The sequence below is a fragment of the Neoarius graeffei genome, chromosome 21 (assembly GCF_027579695.1).
Source record: "Neoarius graeffei isolate fNeoGra1 chromosome 21, fNeoGra1.pri, whole genome shotgun sequence".
In the NCBI taxonomy this organism is placed as follows: Eukaryota; Metazoa; Chordata; class Actinopteri; order Siluriformes; family Ariidae; genus Neoarius; species Neoarius graeffei.
In genome coordinates this window covers 1044323-1065823 of record NC_083589.1, presented here as the reverse complement: position 1 = coordinate 1065823, position 21501 = coordinate 1044323, and the positions used below count along the sequence as shown (strand labels likewise).

General features: G+C 42.5%; 1 protein-coding gene across 1 annotated transcript in view; it reads right to left on the bottom strand.

Annotated features, from left to right (window-relative positions):
• LOC132869636 (uncharacterized) overlaps window positions 1-21501 on the bottom strand; it is a 343638-nt gene that overhangs the window by 55402 nt on the left and 266735 nt on the right. Inside the window, 8 exon segments of the mRNA XM_060902929.1 lie at window positions 510-834; window positions 978-1303; window positions 1388-1702; window positions 1817-2134; window positions 2303-2605; window positions 6761-7069; window positions 7764-8069; window positions 8363-8668. Of these exon segments, the coding sequence (XP_060758912.1) occupies window positions 510-834; window positions 978-1303; window positions 1388-1702; window positions 1817-2134; window positions 2303-2605; window positions 6761-7069; window positions 7764-8069; window positions 8363-8668 (2508 nt within the window).

Below are 21501 nucleotides of genomic sequence, written 5' to 3'. Positions count from 1 at the left end.
TGAGGCTGGGCTGGATCACGCTGTTACAAGGGGGAAAAACTCACGCACACATTAGGCGAACTGGGGAAAGTTATAACAAAATGATTTCGCACTGTAGTTGGGTTGAGCACATATATTTCTATGATTCTGGATCTGAAATAGCAATGTTATAAGATCGGCTATAACATAAGCCTAGCGCAATTCATCCTACACGATGTTCATCATTTTTAGAGGAGGCTGAGCCTCCCTCATTGTCTTAGAGCAATCGCCCGTGTATGAGTCCTTTAAAACAGTGTAACAGTGGTCCAGAGTGTTAGAGTCCCTGGTGGGACACTTAATGCGCTGTTTATATTTTGGCAGTTCGTGGCTGAGGTTTACTCTGTTATCTTTCTGTAAAAAGATATTCAACATGGATGACATTTATAAACAGCTCCTTACTCTCGTGTTGAATTTCAGGAACTTTGGAGCTGAGTTTTGAAACACAGACATGTCCATATTTAACAGGTTTAATCTCAGTCATCACACTGTACCTGAGCACACGACTCCTACGTCCTCCTGGTGTCCACATTCACCCTCTTCACACCGCTGAAATCTGCAGTTCCACAGGGACGTCTCGTTCCCCTCACACTCCACCTCATTCAGCCATATGGACCCAGTTCCAGGACCAAACCAGGCTGGTATGTGGGTACTGAGGGCCTCTCCACACTGCAGCTGTCTGCACACCACCTGCGCATCCTCAATATCCCACGAGTCATCACACACTGTCCCCCACGAGCCGCTGTGGAAAACCTCCAGCCTTCCTGCACAGTCTCCACCAGAACCAACCAGCCTGATGGACCTGGGGTCTGAGTTAAAGATTTATTTAATTTAATAAAGTATATAAAACTAATATCCCTTTGTAGACTATTTGATTTTTCTGTATATTTAATAGAACACTTTAGAAGGATAAAACATTTATTACTGTTGTTAATCGCTGTTCATTGGTCGGTGTTGTTCTGCTTACCTGAGCAGGTGATGTACAGCTGTTCCCCGGAGCTGCAGCTGACATTTTGTGCTCTGCTGCAGTTCCCCAGATGAGCTTCAGTCCCAGAGCAGCTGAAACCCGTTACACACATGTGTTTGTGTTCAGTGGTGGATGGAGAGGAGCGGTAGTTCAGCACAGAGCCACAGCCCAGCTGTCTGCAGAGCACAGACGCCTCAGACAGACTCCACAAGTCCTGGAGAACTCTCCTCCAGTCCTGCCTGAAATAAATCTCCACCTCCCCCTGACACTCGCTCCCTCCAGACAACCGCACTCGCCCCTCATGAAACGCCACGGATGATCCTGAAGCAGAAGAACATGGTTTAAATATTCTAATGAACACTGACTTTATTCACTAACATGGTGTATGTGATGTTAATATCTCACCATTACAGATGACTCCAGCATCGTGTTGATGAGAGCATGCAGCTCGACTCCATGATGAGATGCCACATTGTGAGAGGTGTGTCTCATTCCCCTGACAATCAAACACATCAGCCCAGATGCGGCCACTCCCATTCCCAAACCAGTCAACCTCCACCACAGCCACAGCACTCCCACAGTCCAGCTGTGCACAGAGAACATCTGCAGCTCTCATATCCCAGCTTACAGCACAAACTGTGCCCCACTCACTGAGGTACTGGAGCTCCACTCGACCGGAACAGGAGTCCGGTCCGTTCACCAGCTGCGCCCCTGTGTGAGCTGAACAAACAGCCGAGAGCTCGGTGAAAGAGGAAAATTAACAAAGGCACCTTAAAGTTTGATTGACAGGTTTGTGGTCTCTATTTAAACAGAAGTTAAATCATGATACTTCACCAGAACATTTTAATCCCACATTGTTGTCATGGGAGCAGGTTGAGTGTTTGAATGAAGATGATGTTGGACAGAAGTAAATCTCAGATTCGTTTCCTCTACACTGAAGCTCCTCTGTCCACACCTGACCCTCCCCTCGGCCAAAAGCAGCTGATCCCAGCACCTCCACAGGAATCCCACAGCCCAGCTCTCTGCACACAACTTCTGCATCCTGCTGGTCAAAGTCAGCATCACACACTGTGGACCAGGAACGTCCAAGAAACACCTCCACTCTCCCAGAGCACCGGTGAGGACCAGCAGAGAGTCTCGGCCTTATGTGACCTGTGTTTTATTTCATTGTGTAAATATTGGACACATTTTCAACATGTCAGAATACCAACAAATCATTACAGTGTAGCTGCAAAATGCTTTAGATTTACATAAAATCGAAAATGTAAAAAAAAATTGTTTTGATATTAGATATATTTTTTTCTCAGTACATCAGTTTACCTGAACAGATGACTCCAGCATTAGTATTCTGATTACAGACATGTCCCCCTTGTGAGCTACAGTTGTTCAGTGTTGACTCTGATCCTCTGCAGTACAAATCGTGTATCCAGATTGGTCCGGATCCTCGCCCAAACCCAGTCCAAAACCGCAGATCTACAGGCTCCCCACAGCTCAGCTCTCTACACACCACTGCAGCATCTTTCCAATCCCAGGCAAGACTACACACTGTTCCCCACTGACCATCCTGAAGAACCTCCACTCTCCCAGCACAGCGACTTTCACCATTCACCAACCTCACACCGTCTGAGAGGTGGACAGAACAATGGAATCAGTATGCAAAAAAAAAAACAAATACAAAGATCAGGGTCTGTGATGGTGTCTGTTAGATACAGAACATAATTTCAAAATATTTTTACCCTGTTTTACTCAAAAGATTCTATCCAGACACACAGATGTAAAAGTGAAACATCTTTCTTTCTTTCTGTGATATAATCCTTGTGTACTATTGGTAACAGCAGCATCACAGGACTCTGGTATTTTCTCTGTCAAAATTAATTAAATCAATGACAGTAAATCTCTCATCTCATCTCATTATCTCTAGCCGCTTTATCCTTCTACAGGGTCGCAGGCAAGCTGGAGCCTATCCCAGCTGACTATGGGCGAAAGGCGGGGTACACCCTGGACAAGTCGCCAGGTCATCACAGGGATGACAGTAAATACACTTTGATATTATTTATGACTGTGTTGATGATAGAGATTACAAAACTGTCACATTATTATCATACCTGTCAGTATAAAAACTGTCACATTATTATTGTAACGTGGCTTTTTCGAGACTGATTTTGAGAAAACACAGGGAGAGCTTGTCTGCTCATTAATTCACTTTAATGTCCGCCACAACTGTAGGACACCCGACAACTCAACAACGTGACAGATGACCTGCTGACCTTACACCATATCACTCCGCTAACCATAACCATCACTAACCTTACAGGCAAGGTGTACCGTATTATCAAGTTCCTGATCTAAATGAAGGACAACTTCCACATGTACAACCCCGATTCCAAAAAAGTTGGGACAAAGTACAAATTGTAAATAAAAACGGAATGCAATAATTTACAAATCTCAAAAACTGATATTGTATTCACAATAGAACATAGACAACATATCAAATGTCGAAAGTGAGACATTTTGAAATTTCATGCCAAATATTGGCTCATTTGAAATTTCATGACAGCAACACATCTCAAAAAAGTTGGGACAGGGGCAATAAGAGGCTGGAAAAGTTAAAGGTAGAAAAAAGGAACAGCTGGAGGACCAAATTGCAACTCATTAGGTCAATTGGCAATAGGTCATTAACATGACTGGGTATAAAAAGAGCATCTTGGAGTGGCAGCGGCTCTCAGAAGTAAAGATGGGAAGAGGATCACCAATCCCCCTAATTCTGCGCCGAAAAATAGTGGAGCAATATCAGAAAGGAGTTCGACAGTGTAAAATTGCAAAGAGTTTGAGCATATCATCATCTACAGTGCATAATATCATCAAAAGATTCAGAGAATCTGGAAGAATCTCTGTGCGTAAGGGTCAAGGCCGGAAAACCATACTGGGTGCCCGTGATCTTCGGGCCCTTAGACGGCACTGCATCACATACAGGCATGCTTCTGTATTGGAAATCACAAAATGGGCTCAGGAATATTTCCAGAGAACATTATCTGTGAACACAATTCACCGTGCCATCCGCCGTTGCCAGCTAAAACTCTATAGTTCAAAGAAGAAGCCATATCTAGACATGATCCAGAAGCGCAGATGTCTTCTCTAGGCCAAGGCTCATTTAAAATGGAGTGTGGCAAAGTGGAAAACTGTTCTGTGGTCAGACGAATCAAAATGTGAAGTTCTTTATGGAAATCAGGGACGCCGTGTCATTCGGACTAAAGAGGAGAAGGACGACCCAAGTTGTTATCAGCGCTCAGTTCAGAAGCCTGCATCTCTGATGGTATGGGGTTGCATTAGTGCGTGTTGCATGGGCAGCTTACACATCTGGAAAGACACCATCAATGCTGAAAGGTATATCCAGGTTCTAGAGCAACATATGCTCCCATCCAGACGACGTCTCTTTCAGGGAAGACCTTGTATTTTCCAACATGACAATGCCAAACCACATACTGCATCAATTACAGCATCATGGCTGCGTAGAAGAAGGGTCCGGGTACTGAACTGGCCAGCCTGCAGTCCAGATCTTTCACCCATAGAAAACATTTGGCGCATCACAAAACGGAAGATACAACAAAAAAGACCTAAGACAGTTGAGCAACTAGAATCCTACATTAGACAAGAATGGGTTAACATTCCTATCCCTAAACTTGAGCAACTTGTCTCCTCAGTCCCCAGACGTTTGCAGACTGTTGTAAAGAGAAAAGGGGATGTCTCACAGTGGTAAACATGGCCTTGTCCCAACTTTTTTGAGATGTGTTGTTGTCATGAAATTTAAAATCACCTAATTTTTCTTTTTAAATGATACATTTTCTCAGTTTAAACATTTGATATGTCATCTATGTTCTATTCTGAAAAAAATATGAAATTTTGAAACTTCCACATCATTGCATTCCATTTTTATTTACAATTTGTACTTTGTCCCAACTTTTTTGGAATCGGGGTTGTACAGTATGCAGTATGTGCTGTAATTACCATGAATGAAATTATATTAACTCTTTCATTAAGAGGAAAATTCAATAATTCACCAAACAAATGATACAAAAATAAATCTCATCTTACTTTATCATACCTGTCACTATAACTGTACTCTGATCAGCTGGAACAGCATCATCCTCGTTCTCAGGATCATTTCCTACAGTAACACACAGATATTTAAAGTGATGAAGTCAGAATGAACATTAAAGTGACAGAAATAGTGTTGAAGAGTCACAACAATCCCAGTGGGCCAGATTCAGAACCAGTGAAGTCCAGAAGTCACATCAGAATGTCAGCAGGGAGAGTTCCTCATATTCAGAGTCCTGTTACACAGCTGCTTCAGGCAGTTTTATGTGTTCTTCCTTTATATTATTCACATTTAATATCATCATTTTATTAACACTCATCATTAAATTCACAAAATATCTGGGACTGAAAATCGCACTTTTTACATTTCCTGTCAAATGTAACACGAAACAAGAAAGAAACAACCTGTAGCAAGAAACAGTTTAAAAATAAAAAGACTAATATGATGGTATAGGAATGAGATGGCGAGCACTGAGTCGATCATATTGATAAGATTTTGATGCCTGAATAGTTCTATTAATTTAATTATATGGCTTCCACACTCATTGTTCTCCAGCTTATAAAATGGGCCCTGATCCAGAACATCATGTTCTATTGTAGTCAGTTTTTTCATGCTTTAGATTGGAATTTTAATTCTTCAAATGAATAAAACATGATGTCTGTGTTAATTCCATCTGCTCTCCTGTTCAGAAAACATAATCACGGTGTGAAGGATAATCTGACCGAGCGCTCGTCTGATACACTTACAGAGAAACTTTAAGTTCATTTATAATTTTGGCCATAAAGACTTCACTCCTCCAGATAAGCAATATTTCTTATTCACATGTGTCTCCTCCAACATCCTCCATGTGAAACAACCTTTTTGTGCACTATAAGTGTGAATATTGGTAATCATTTAATACCATCATATTTATGTCTTGATTATTGTCCTTGAATGACGCTCCATCGTGTTTTTGAGTGAATTTACAGCATGAATATAAATGTCAGCATGGCATTGTTGTTCCAGCAAACTGTCAGATGGTGGCGCTGGAGTTAACACTGCTCCTCACTCAGGCTGATATCACGCAAGAAACACGCGTTTAAGTTCAACATCAGAAACGCACGCAACTGAGACACGCCTCTGTTGTAGATAAACTCCGCCCTGAAAATAAGTCAGTTATTACATCGCAGGTCTGAATACTGATGTGGAGATTTAAATATAATTTAAAATTTCTTCTAATTTGTCAAAGAAACTGAACAGAATCTCACTGAGCAGAATGTAATGTAATAATCACAAAACACAATCAGAGTTCTCTGTTGTTTCATCGAAATCAAAGAAAAAGCAGAGTGTGAATGTTTAAGGCAGAGCTTATTACCCTCAGGGTTGTGATCCCACCAGAGGTCACCTGAGATATTATTATTATTATTATTATTATTATTATTATTATTATTATTATTATTATTATTATCAGTAGTAGTAAAATGATCATATAGTGTGTAATTCCTCGAAAGCTGATTTTACAGCAGATTGCAGTGACGCTGCGTCCAACACACTGTCATGTTCATCAAAGTGGACTTTACACCAGACCCCGACAGCGCATTCTATTATGATCAACATTTATTTTATTGAACTTAAATATCGATTGTGGTAATAAATATATTTTTGAGCATATATTTTAAATGTTAAGATTAAAACCAATTTACCTGAGCAGGTGACTCCAGCATCTGCACCATGATTACAGTCATTTTTCCTCAACCCTGCTGATGTACAGTTCTTCAGTGTCGACTCTGATCCTCTACAGTTCACATCATCCATCCAGATTGGTCCAGATCCTCGTCCAAAGTGAGCCTTATACCGAAAATTTACAGGCTCCCCACAGCGCAGCTCTCTACACACCACCGCAGCTTCTCTCGTATCCCAGAAATCATTACACACTGTTCCCCACTGACCATCATGAAGAACCTCCACTCTCCCAGCACAGCGACTTCCACCATTCACCAACCTCACACTGCCTGAGAGAGAGAGAGAGAGAGAGAGAGAGAGAGAGAATCCACATAAACCAGACCATCAAATAAAACTTCTCTCTCTCTCTCTCACACACACACACACACACACACTCTTTATCTCTCTCTCTCTCTCTCTCTCATGCTCTCTCTTTCTCTCTCTCTCTCTCTCACACACACACACACACACACACACACACACACACACATTTTTAGTCAGAATATCAATAAATCATGACAGTGGAGGAGCAAAATTTCATCAAATCGATCAAAACAATAATTTTCATCTCATTATCTCTAGCCGCTTTATCCTTCTACAGGGTCGCAGGCAAGCTGGAGCCTATCCCAGCTGACTACGGGCGAAAGGCGGGGTACACCCTGGACAAGTCGCCAGGTCATCACAGGGCTGACACATAGACACAGACAACCATTCACACTCACATTCACACCTACGGTCAATTTAGAGTCACCAGTTAACCTAACCTGCATGTCTTTGGACTGTGGGGGAAACCGGAGCACCCGGAGAAAACCCACGCCGACACGGGGAGAACATGCAAACTCCACACAGAAAGGCCCTCGCCGGCCCCGGGGCTCGAACCCAGGACCTTCTTGCTGTGAGGCGACAGCGCTAACCACTACACCACCGTGCCGCCCACAATAATTTTACTATTTGTTATATTTTTTCCTAAATACAGCAGTTTACCTGAACAGGTGACTCCAGCGTCACGACCGTGACCACAGTAATCCCCCCTCCCATCTGATCTACAGTTCTTCAGTGTCGACTCTGATCCTCTACACTGCACACCAACCAGCCAGATTGGTCCTGATCCCGCTCCAAAGTCACTGTTTTGTGTTGCATTTACAGGCCCCCCACAGCCCAGCTCTCCACACACCACTGCAGCATCGTCCAGATCCCAGTCATCACCACACACTGTTCCCCACTGACCATCCTGAAGAACCTCCACTCTCCCAGCACAGCGACTTCCACCATTCACCAACCTCACACCGTCTGAGAGAGAGAGAGAGAGAGAGAGAGAGAGAGAGAGCATGTGTGTGTGTGTGTGTGTGAGAGAGAGAGAGAGAGAGAGAGAGAGAAAATCCACAAAAACCATAACATCATGTTCTCTCTCTTTCTCTCTCTCTCACACACACACACACACACACACACACACACACACACACACACACATTGTTCGCCAGAATATCAATAAATCATTACAATGGAGGGGCAAAATTTAGTCAAATCGATCAAAACAATAATTTTACTATTTGTTATATTTTTTCCTAAATTCAGCAGTTTACCTGAACAGGTGACTCCAGCATCACGACCGTGACCACAGTAATCCCCCCTCCCATCTGATCTACAGTTCTTCAGTGTCGACTCTGATCCTCTACACCACACATAAACCATTCAGATTGGTCCTGATCCCGCTCCAAAGTCACCATATTGTGGTGCATTTACAGGCTCCCCACAGCCCAGCTCTCTACACACCACTGCAGCTTCTCTCATATCCCAGCCACGACCACACACTGTTCCCCACTGACCATCCTGAAGAACCTCCACTCTCCCAGCACAGCGACTTCCACCATTCACCAACCTCACACTGCCTGAGAGAGAGAGAGAGAGAGAGAGAGAGAGAGAGAGTGTGTGTGTGTGTGTGTGTGTGTGTGTGTGTGTGTGTGTGTGTGAGAGAGAGAGAGAGAGAGAGAGAGAGAGAAAGAAACTGATACCTGGTACGGCGGTGGGTGGAACTGGTGGAGGACCAACACTTTGACCTGGAGACATCAAAACATCACATTAATTTAAATATTATAAAACATATATTTAATAAGGTAATAAAACTCTCCCAGAAACTGAAAGTTACACAAATCAAAATATCCGTCCATTATCTGTAGCCGCTTATCCTGTACAGGGTCACGGGCTGGAGCCTATCCCAGCTGACTATGGGCGAGAGGTGGGGTTCACCCTGGACACGTCACCAGGTCATCACAGGGCTCAGATCAAAATACACTGAATGAAATTTCATATAATTAATACTCTTTACTTACATTTGTAAATACAGGTAATTTTGTTGAATTAAAAAAGAAAGATAAATGAATCTCATCCTTTTGAAAAGAGGATTATAGCAGAAAGAAGGAGACTATAAGGTCGAAGGTCATCGCTTCTGACTGATGGAGATGCTCTGATCATCAAATAATGTTTTACACAGTTAGTAAATGTTACAGTTTCATTGAAGCATTTTCCTTTATTCTTTAACTTTCACATTATTGGTTTACAATATTACTGTGTGATTATTATATATTTTATACAATAAATCATTACAAGAGAAAGAGAGAAAGAGAGAGAGAGAGAAACTGATACCTGGTATGTCGGTGGGTGGAACTGGTGGAGGACCAACATTTTTTCCTGAAGACATCAAAACATCACATTAATCTGAATATTATCAAACTGATATTTAAGAATAGAATAAAACTCTACCAGAAAGCTGAAAGTTCTGCAAATCATAATATATTTCCACTCTTTACTTAAATTGGTAAATACAGATAAATTTGTATAATTTAAAAAATGAGAAATGAACATCATCCTTTAGAAAAGAGGCTATAAAGATTACAGCAGAAAGAAGCAGACTATAAGGTTGAAGGTCATCGCCTCTGACTGATGGAGATGCTCTGATCATAAAATAATGTTTACACATGACCTGAGCACAACTTTCCACCTCAGAACCGAGCTCAGGTTTCACCTTTCTGGCAGATGAATGGTTTGGAGCTCGAGCAGTTTCGATCACTGAATTTTCCCCTATAATTGTCCTCTATGCCGTGGATTTGTACGCAGCGCTCAAAAACCTTCCAGTTATCCGGCTCACCCTCACCCCATGGCAAGAAGTCCTGGAGACAGCAAACCAGAAATCATGAAAGAAAATAATGACAATATGACAGGACATACAGTTACTCGTATTGTTAGATAATCAATTACAGGGTGGAGTGATGAAGCAGAGTTAATCTCACCACACTAAAGTTGATTATTATCCTGTAAAAATATGTCCTGATGTGTTTTATTCCTCTTATACCACAACAATGTGACAAAGATTTAAATTTGAATTCAATAAAAAACAAAACACATGTAATACTTTTTTTCACTTAAAGTTACAGTCAATGTTGTGGAACATCTGCAGAACAAGTAAGTTCCTGTTATCTTCTATGTTATAGCAGCTGTAATCGGTCGTTCCCTCACTTTCTCATGGAGTTAATAAAAAAATGTAATGCATGAAACACAACATCCTCCAGCCGTCTGGGAAAAAGTTTCAGTTTTCCCTTTGACTACTACAAAGCACTGACACTGGAGACTCCTTCCATAAATGTTAAATAAACATCTCCTGACCCTGGAGAAAATAATTATATTTCATTTGCTTATCTGGAGCATCGACTGTAAAAGACCCTCTGAATGAGCTGTTGCTAACGAAACAACGTATAAGAACGAGAGCATTAATATAAACCTGTGATTTAGAGCTACACTTTTGTTTTAGTTGCTGTTATAGAAAATTAATCAACACCTTCTGACCAATCAGAATCGAGAATCCATCAGCGCTGTGGTGTCGGAGAATTTATTGAAGATGTCTTAATATTTTATTTCATCAGAATAAATATTGTATAGAAAAGTGATATACAATAAAAAGTGGTTAAAAAGATGTTTTTGGAAACAAACCAACAACTGAACATGGACATAAACTATTTAAAGTCATTTTAAAATGATGCTTTAGGGTTAAAATGAGAGCCTTTACTTCAAGTACATGCTGAAGGATATTGAGGGAGTGTTACATACGGAAGGCGTTCCATCAGACCAGACAAAGTTTCCCTCATGTAGTCGGTCATTAAGTCCAATCCAGGAAGCTCTGGGAATGTGAGCTTGAGAAAGAAAAAACATAAACACAGTCATATTCAAATCCCACCTACTACATGAAGCTACTAAGAGATGTAAAGAGCGAACACATGCTCATGAAAACCAGTTCATTCCCAAAACTCACACTTGCCTCAGAGTATAATCTGATTAATGATGAAAAACATGTCTGAGTAAGAAATGAGAAGAAGAAGAAGAAGAAGAAGAAGAAGAAGAAGCCTTTATTTGTCACATGTACACTCAAGCACAGTCAAATGTCTCCTCTGAATTTAACCCTCTGAAGCAGTGAATACACACACAAGTCCGCAATGAGCACACACACACACACACACACACACACACACACACACACACACACACACACACACAGAGCAGTGGGCAACTATGCTACAGTACATCACCCAGGGAGCAGTTGGGGGTTTAGGGGCCTTGTTAAAGGGCTCTTCAGCCCAAGGCTGCCCCCATGTTAACCAAACCACATGTCTTTGGACTGTGGGAGAAACCAGAGCACCCGGAGGAAACCCGCACTGACACGGGGATAACATGCAAACTCCACACAGAAAGACCCCCGTCAGCCACTGGGCTCAAACCCAGAACCTTCTTGCTGTGAGGTGACAGTGTGAACCACTACACCACCATGATGCCCAGCATGAGCAGCTGTCTGTTACTCACCTGTTATGAATCCAACTGTCTCCTGGTTGTGGACGCTGGCCAGGTGTCCGTTCTGGGAGCTGCAATAGTTTTCAGCATCCTGCCACGTTTTATCTGATTCACTGCTGAAATGATAGCAGTAATCCCCGTCAAGATGATATCCCTGATCACAGTGAAATTCTGCAGCCAGAGAAACCGGGATAATATACGATAAAGAGAGACAAGAGAGAAGGATGAAGACTTTATTTACAAAATACAGTATTTAGGATAAATTACTTAAACTGTGGGTGGTACAAAGAGCAACTGGACTTGCTTGAAGATTCCTGAAGATGTTTCACCTCTCATCCAAAAGGCTTCTTCAGTTCTGTCTGACAAATGGGGAGGATCAGGTAATTATCCTCTCATGGATGAAAAGCAATCCTAAGGTGTCGTTGAGTCATCCTGTTGGTGTGGGTCACTGAGGGCTACAAACACAACATTCTGGTACATTTCACACCCAGTAACACCCTGAAGCAGAAACTGGTCCACCCTAAGGACAGAATAGCCACATACAAACAGGACAACGTAGTGTATGCAATTCAGTGCAGTGAGGAATGCACAGACTCGTATATTGGGGAATATACGAGTATATACAAAACAACAATATTGGGGAATATACGAGTATATACAAAACAACTGCTTCACAGGTGCATGGCTCAACACAGGAGAGCCAGTTCCTCAGGCCAGGACTCTGCTGTCTATCTTCATCTTAACAACAAAGGACACTCATTTCAGGATTGCAACGTATGCATTTTAGCCAGAGAGGATCGTTGGTATGAGCGAGGAGTTAAAGAAGCCATTTTTGTCAACCTGGAACGGCCATCACTGAACAGAGGTGGTGGTCTAAAACACCATTTATCAGCCACCTACAATGCAGTCCTTGGCATAGTTCCCAGACAACTGAATGCACACCAAAACCCAGCTGTTTTCAGTGACTCACAGGAGGACAGAGAGAACCAACAAACCATTGATCACCCCGATGACTCTCGAGGCCGTTCACACCCAGCCCCCAGTGACCCACACCAACAGGATGACTCAACAACACCTTAGGATTGCCGTTCATCCATGAGAGGATAAATGCCTGATACTCCCTATTAGTCAGACAGAACTGAAGAAGCCTTTCGGATGAGAGGTGAAACATCTTCAAGACTCTTGAAGCAAGTCCAGTTGCTCTTTTTACCACCCACAGTTTACTATGACCTGGATGACTGAAAATCTTCACAGACATATAAATTACTTAGTTTTGTAGATGTTACAGTTTCACTGAAGCATTTTCCTTTATTATTTAACTTTCATATTATTGGTTTACAATATTACTGTGTGATTACTGTATTATAGCGGAGCTCTGAGCGGAGCACCATACCTAAGAAAAAATGGTAAACCCATCAAGTCGATTTTTTGTGGTTTGTCCGTGGAAATGTACATGTACCACTGGTCATACACACTGCCTAGTGGTCAGTGTTAGTAATTACCAGTCATACACACCGCCTAGTGGCCAGTGTTAGTAATTACCAGTCATACACACCGCCTAGTGGCCAGTGTTAGTAATTACCAGTCATACACACGGCCTAGTGGTCAGTGTTAGTAATTATCAGTCATACACACCACCTTGTGGCCAGTGTTAGCAATTACCAGTCATACACACTGCCTGGGGGCGGCATGGTGGTGTAGTGGTTAGCGCTGTCACCTCACAGCAAGAAGGTCTGGGTTCGAGCCCCATGGCCAGCGAGGGCCTTTCTGTGTGGAGTTTGGATGTTCTCCCTGTGTCCGCGTGGGTTTCCTCCGGGTGCTCCGGTTTCCCCCACAGTCCAAAGACATGCAGGTTAGGTTAACTGGTGACTCTAAATTGACTGTAGGTGTGAATGTGAGTGTGAATGGTTGTCTGTGTCTATGTGTCAGCCCTGTGATGACCTGGCGACTTGTCCAGGGTGTACCCTGCCTTTCACCCGTAGTCAGCTGGGATAGGCTCCAGCCTGCCTGCGACCCTGTAGAACAGGATAAAGCAGCTAGAGATAATGAGATGAGATGAGATGAGACACACCGCCTAGTGGCCAGTGTTAGTAATTGCCAGTCATACACACTGCCTGGTGGCCTGTGTTAGTAATTACCAGTCATAGACACCGCCTAGTGGCCAGTGTTTGTAATTCCCAGTCATACACACCACCGAGGGCGGCACGGTGGTGTAGTGGTTAGCGCTGTCACCTCACAGCAAGAAGGTCTGGGTTCGAGCCCCGTGGCCGAAGAGGGCCTTTCTGTGCAGAGTTTGCATGTTCTCCCCGTGTCCGCATGGGTTTCCTCCGGGTGCTCTGGTTTCCCCCACAGTCCAAAGACATGCAGGTTAGGTTAACTGGTGACTCTAAATTGACCGTAGGTGTGAATGTGAGTGTGAATGGTTGTCTATGTGTCAGCCCTGTGATGACCTGGCGACTTGTCCAGGGTGTACCCCACCTTTCACCTGTAGTCAGCTGGGATAGGCTCCAGCTTGCCTGCGACGCTGTAGAACAGGATTAAGCGGCAAGAGAAAATGAGATGAGATGAGATGAGAAAATGAGATGAGATGAGACACACCACCTAGTGGTCAGTGTTAGTAATTACCAGTCATACACACCACCTAGTGGACAGTGCAAGCCAGTAAAGAAATAGAACAAAAGAGACTGGCTATGATATGAGAAAATTCTACAACCCAGAAACAGATGGGAGCTCCACTTTTAGGCAGTGCCTAAATCTCATCTCATCTCATTATCTCTAGCCGATTTATCCTGTTCTACAGGGTCACAGGCAAGCTGGAGCCTATCCCAGCTGACTACGGGCGAGAGGCGGGGTACACCCTGGACAATTCGCCAGGTCATCACAGGGCTGACACATAGACACAGGCAACCATTCACACTCACATTCACACCTACGGTCAATTTAGAGTCACCAGTTAACCTAACCTGCATGTCTTTGGACTGTGGGGGAAACCGGAGCACCCGGAGGAAACCCACGTGGACACGGGGAGAAGATACAAACTCCGCACAGAAAGGCCCTCGCCAGCCACGGGGGCTCGAACCCGGACCTTCTTGCTGTGAGGCGACAGCACTAACCACTACACCACCGTGCCGCCCCAGTGCCTAAATCTATATCTTATACTTTATACAATAAAGCATTACAATGGGAAAAAAGACAGACAGAGAGAGAGAGAGAGAAAGAGAGAGAGAGAGAAACTGATACCTGGTACGGCGGTCGGTGGAACTGGTGGAGGACCAACATTTTTTCCTGAAGACATCAAAACATCACATTTATCTGAATATTATCAAACTGATATTTAAGAATAGAATAAAACTCTACCAGAAAGCTGAAAGTTCTGCAAATCATAATATATTTCCACTCTTTACTTAAATTGGTAAATACAGATAAATTTGTATCATTAGAAAAAAATTAGAAAGGAACATCATCCTTTTGAAAAGAGGATATAAAGATTACAGCAGAAAGAAGCAGACTATAAGGTCAAAGGTCATCGCCTCTGACTGATGGAGATGCTCTGATCATAAAATAATGTTTACACATGACCTGAGCACAACTTTCCACCTCAGAACCGAGCTCAGGTTTCACCTTTTTGGCAGATGAATGGTTCGTAGCTCGAGCAGTTGAGATCACTGAATTTTCCTGTGTAATAGTCCTCCATGGTGAGGATTTGTATGCAGTGCTCATTGTTGTTCCAGTTATCTGGCTGACCCCAACCCCACGGCAAGAAGTCCTGGAGACAGCAAACCAGAAATCATGAAAGAAAATAATGACAATATGACAGGACATACTGTTATTGTTAGATAATCAATTACAGGATGGAGTGATGAAGCAGAGTTAATCTCACCACGCTAAAGTTGATTATTATCCTGTAAAAATATGTCCTGATGTGGTTTTTTTTCCACTTAGACCACAACAGTGTGACAAATATTTAAATTTGTATTCAATAAAAAAGCAAAACAACAACAAGAACAAAAACAAACGGGTACTACTTTTATTCACTTAAAGTTATAGTCAATGTTGTGGAACATCTGCAGAACAAGTAAGTTCCTGTTATCTTTTACGTTACAGCAGATATAATTGGTCGTTCCCTCACTTTCTCATGGAGTTAATAAAAACTGTAATGCATGAAATGCAACATCCTGCAGCTGTCTGGGAAAAAGTTTTAGTTTTCCCTTTGACTATTCCAAAGCACTGACACTGGAGACTCCTTCCATAAATGTTAAATAAACATCTCTTGACCCTGGAGAAAATAATTATTTTTCATTTGCTTATCTGGACCATTGACTGTAAAAGACCCTCTGAATGAGCTGTTGCTTTCGAAACAATGTATAAGAACGAGAGCATTAATATAAACCTGTGATTTAGAGCTACACTTTTGTTTTAGTTGCTGTTATAGAAAATTAATCAACACCTTCTGACCAATCAGAATTGAGAATCCATCAGCGCTGTGGTGTTGGAGAATTTATTGAAGATGTCTTAATATTTTATTTCATCAGAATAAATATTGTATCGAAAAGAGATATACAATAATAAGTGGTTCAAATACATATTTCTGTAAAGATACCAACAACTGAACATGGACATAAACTATTTAAAGTCATTTTAAAATGATGCTTTAGGGTTAAAATGAGAGCCTTTACTTCAAGTACATGCTGAAGGATATTGAGGGAGTGTTACATACGGAAGGTGTTCCATCAGACCAGACAAAGTTTCCCTCATGTAGTCGGTCATTAAGTCCAATCCAGGAAGCTCTGGGAATGTAAGCTTGAGAAAGAAAAAACATAAACACAGTCATATTCAAATCCCACCTACAGTACTACATGAGGCTACTAAGAGATGTAAAGAGTGAACACATGCTCATGAAAACCAGTTCATTCCCAAGACTCATGCTTGCCTCAGAGAATAATCTGATTAATGATGAATAACATGTCTGAGTGAGAAATGAGAAGAAGAAGAAGAAGAAGGAGAAGAAGAAGAAGAAGAAGAAGAAGAAGAAGAAGCCTTTATTTGTCACATGCAGACTCAAGCAAGGGAAAATGCCTCCTCTGAATTTAACCCTCTGAAGCAGTGAACACACACACAAGTCAGCAATGAGCACACACACACAGAGCAGTGGGCAGCTATACTACAGCACCTGGGGCAGTTGGGGGTTAGGGGCCTTGCTAAAGGGCTCTTCAGCCCAAGGCTGCCCCCATGTTAACCAAACTGCATGTCTTTGGACTGTGGGAGAAACCGGAGCACCCAGAGGAAACCCACACTGATATGGGGAGAACATGCAAACTCCACACAGAAAGACCCCTGTCATCCACTGGGCTTGAACCCAGAACCTTCTTGCTGTGAGGTGACAGTGCTCTCCACTACACCACCATGCCGCCCAGCATGAGCAGTTGTCTGTCACTCACCTGTTATGAATCTGACTGTCTCCTGGTTGTGGACACTGGCCAGGTGTCCGTTCTGGGAGCTGCAATAGTTTTCAGCATCCTGCCATGTTTTATCTGATTCACTATTGAAGTGATAGCAGTAATCCCCGTAGAGATGATATCCCTGATCACAGTGATATTCTGCAGCCAGAGAAATTGGGATAATATATGACAAAGAGAGGCAAGAGAGAAGGATGAAAACTTTATTTGCGAAATACAGTATTTAGTATAAATTACTTCGTTTAGTAAATGTTACAGTTTCATTGAAGCATTTTCCTTTATTATTTAACTTTCATATTATTGGTTTACAATATTACTGCATGATTATTATATATTTTATACAATAAAGCATTACAAAGAGAAGAGAGAGATATTTCAGTTTATATTGTGGTTTTTGAGAATTCTCTCTCTCTCTCTCTCTCTCTCTCTCTCACACACACACACACACACACACACACACACACACACACACACACACACATATATGAAAACAGCCTTGTGTTAGTTCAGGTGTTTTTACTCACAATAAATCATGTGTAAACTCTAAAGATTAATCTGGAGCTGATTTTATAACTGATGCCTCAGAAAAACCCTGAGGATGGTGTGTGTTTGCTCATCTACAGCTTTTAAAATTCTATAACAATGAAAGTTTCACTGTTTATAAAGTTACGATGGAGCCATGAGAGTTTCTCAGATTTCATGGTTAAAAATCATCCCTCCTGTTAAAGTGAGACGTGTGTGATGTTTTAGTGTGAATAATCAGTGTGTTCTTACCTGCAGTGGAGAGAGAGAATGTGGAAGAGAGAAGAATAAAACTCAGACAGATTTCCATCTCCCTCCTTGCTGTACACGATGTGTTCACCTCCACTCATCCAGAGAGACTGAGAGAAGTGTGTCCCCTCACTCAGCCCCTACAGAGAGAGAGAGAGAGAGAGAGAGAGAGAGAGACCAATCACACTCACTATTACCTTATAAGAAAGATGAGAGGAAATCATCACACAGCCTCAAGAACAAATCAGAGGAGGCATCTTTCACTTTCTCCATATATATCAAAATAACATCAGTGCTGATGAACAGAGCTCCTCCTCCCGGCTCTGAGGTGTGTGACTGATGAACAGAGCTCCTCCTCCCGGCTCTGAGGTGTGAGACTGATGAGAGTCGGCCACATCACACACTGATTTCAGAGAGAGGAAGCACTCAGCTCTCATACAGTATTAATTCCTGACAGCTGCACAGAGCAGATACACACACACACACACACTGATAAACCACTGCAGCATAATGCAACTACATCAGCCCCCCCCACACACACACATTTTATAGATAGATAGATAGATAGATAGATAGATAGATAGATAGATAGATAGATAGATAGATAGATAGATAGATAGATAGATAGATATAAAACAAATAAAACTATGTGGGTGTGGCAAAATTAGATGATGTACGTGTATAAACTCATGATTGATGATGTTTGTGTTCCTGAGAATAGAATCTTTATTGTTATCATACAGGTACAGTCACATTTGGGTTGCAGTAAAAAAAAAATCCTAAAATTTCCAGAATTAGAAATAAAAATATGGATGTATATAATGATGAGAATGTGGGCTGTAGAACGGTACAGCAGCTTATAGAGGTAGTCAGGGCAGGTGAAAGGGCAATAGTGCAGTATCAGCTTGTGCGATATTGATTTATTCCTTGTCCATGATTGAGATTTTAAAATCTGGAGATAAATGATATAATCATCCTGAACTGACGGCCGATTCATGAGCTTGGGAATCGCTTGCCGGTGTCGTGTCCAATTCAGACTCCCAGCAGAATCAGACTGCTCTTCATGTGTGTTACAGAATCCGTATAGTGAAGCTGCACATTTCCTCCAGTTTCTGTTGAGAACATGCGATGTGAGGAAAAGGACACTATGAGGCCTGCATGCGAAGGGAAGTTGGATTCTGAACATCACACTCACAAAGTCTTCAGGTCATTAGATGCATTTAGTTTCACTGTGAGGCTCTTTGTTGGGATGTTTTGAGTTATTCTGGTGGTTACTGTGGAGGACAGATGGTAGTAGGTACCATTTTTATGATGGTCTTTGGTATGACCTGACCGTGAATAGAACTCACAATCTCCCGATCGAGAGGCAGACACGCTACCACTAGGCCACTAGCTGCAATACAGATGCGCATGGGGAGTTAAACTCTCGTGGTTACCAGAGGACTAGCCCCCCCACTGTAACCGTAGCTATGTAATAGGTGAGAGGCCGAGGGCTATGGAAACGGAGATCGGCGCCGCCCGATGCGCCACCATGGCGCGGGAAGGACTTTAACTTAACTTTAACTGTGGAGGACAATTAAAAATGAACTGCAATCTACCAAGAGAAGAGAAACAGCAGAAATCAGGTCCATCTGCATGTGCACATGAAAGGGAGTCAGATTCTGCAGGGAGTCAGAATTCAGCACAACACAGGCACAAAAACAGCAAAAATAAATCCCTTTCTAAATCACATCACCATTAACATTATTCATTAGATCTGACACGTCACTGTCGGCCCATTTCATCTTTTAGGGCCACATTTTGGTCTTTTTTTCTCTTTCAGCTGAAGACTCTTTTTGGTGACATTCCAAATAATTATAATTAACTGGGCTCCTGAGGGCCACAACAGAAAAGTATTTGCCCCATCATCTGGTGGTCACTAGTTCAGATCCTGATGATGTCATAGCCATCCATGGCCAGAAGCCCAAGAGATCTGTGCTCTCAGGGAGGGAGGGGTGGTGTACTCTTTGACTCGTGTCTATTACAGTGACGATAGCCAATCATGGGCATCTGTGAGCTCTTGCTCATGGGCAGAGACCGTTTTCCTCTGAGTGTGTTACTCTGCCCCCTAATGTTACATCAGCAGCTGCATCAAAAAGATGCAGTCGGCTGGTGTCACATTCCTTGGAGGACATGCATGAAATTCTTTGCTGTCCCTGATTGGTAGCTGTCATGTGATAGAGGAGACCTGTCTGGTGCATGGGAACTGACCATGACACCCCCACTACATCATCTGAACACACACACACTCACGTAATATTTAATCTGGTATTATGTTAAACATTAAATGTTTAATAACTTAAGTATTACACTATAATAATAATAATAATAATCTTATCTCATTATGTCTAGCCACTTTATCTTTCTACAGGGTCGCAGGCAAGCTGGAGCCTATCCCAGCTGACTACGGGCGAAAGGCGGGGTGCACCCTGGACAAGTTGCCAGGTCATCACAGGGCTGACACACAGACACAGACAACCATTCACACTCACATTCACACCTACGGTCAATTTAGAGTCACCAGTTAACCTAACCTGCATGTCTTTGGACTGTGGGGGAAACCGGAGCACCTGGAGGAAACCCATGCGCACACGAGGAGAACATACAAACTCCACACAGAAAGGCCCTCGCCGGCCATGGGGCTCGAACCCGGACCTTCTTGCTGTGAGGCGACAGCACTAACCACTACACCACCATGCTGCCCCTAATAATAATAATAATAATAATAATAATAATAATAATAATTCAATTTCAGTTTGATTTTTTATTATAATTTTCCATCCACAAGATGGCAGTAAAACACTTCCAAACTGACATTGTGTTTCATGAAATGTATTTTTCTCTGAACTGACCTGCTGAGGGTGCTGTTAGAATGTTGCTGGTTGATGATGACGATGATGATGAGAGGTGAAATGAAGAACATTATCTTGTAACAATGGCAACTGAAAAGGGGTGGGGTATATTAGGCAGTGGCAGTGTGAGCTATATATGGCACCCTGGGCAAACACACATCCCTCCCCCCATCAATCTCCACCCACTGATTGTTTTTTTTTCTAAAACAAAAATTATCTCATCTCATCTCATTATCTGTAGCCGCTTTATCCTTCTACAGGGTCGCAGGCAAGCTGGAGCCTATCCCAGCTGACTATGGGCGAAAGGCGGGGTACACCCTGGACAAGTCGCCAGGTCATCACAGGGCTAAAACAAAAATTATTTTTTTTTAATTATTTTTTTTAAATTCAGCCACGTGTTTTTTTTTTTGTTTGTTTGTTTCTTTGTTTTCTTTCTTTTTTTTCCCACAAAAATTGTGATTGCTAGATGACTGGGCCAGATCTTCTCCACAATGGCAGGTCTGGTGGGGTGTTCCCAGTATGCAGTGGTGATTTTCTCCCAAAAGGCATCCAAAGAAGTAAAACTGGTGAACTGGTGAGAGGGTCATGGGCACCCAAGGCTCACTGATGCACGAGGGGAGCGAAGGCTAGACCATCTTGTCCCACCACACAGAAGAGCTCCTGTAACACAACCTGCTGAAAAAGTTCCTGCTGGCTGTGATAGAAAGGAGTCAGAACACACAGTGCATTGTAACGTGCTGTGTTTGGGGTTGTGTAGCTGCAGAGCAG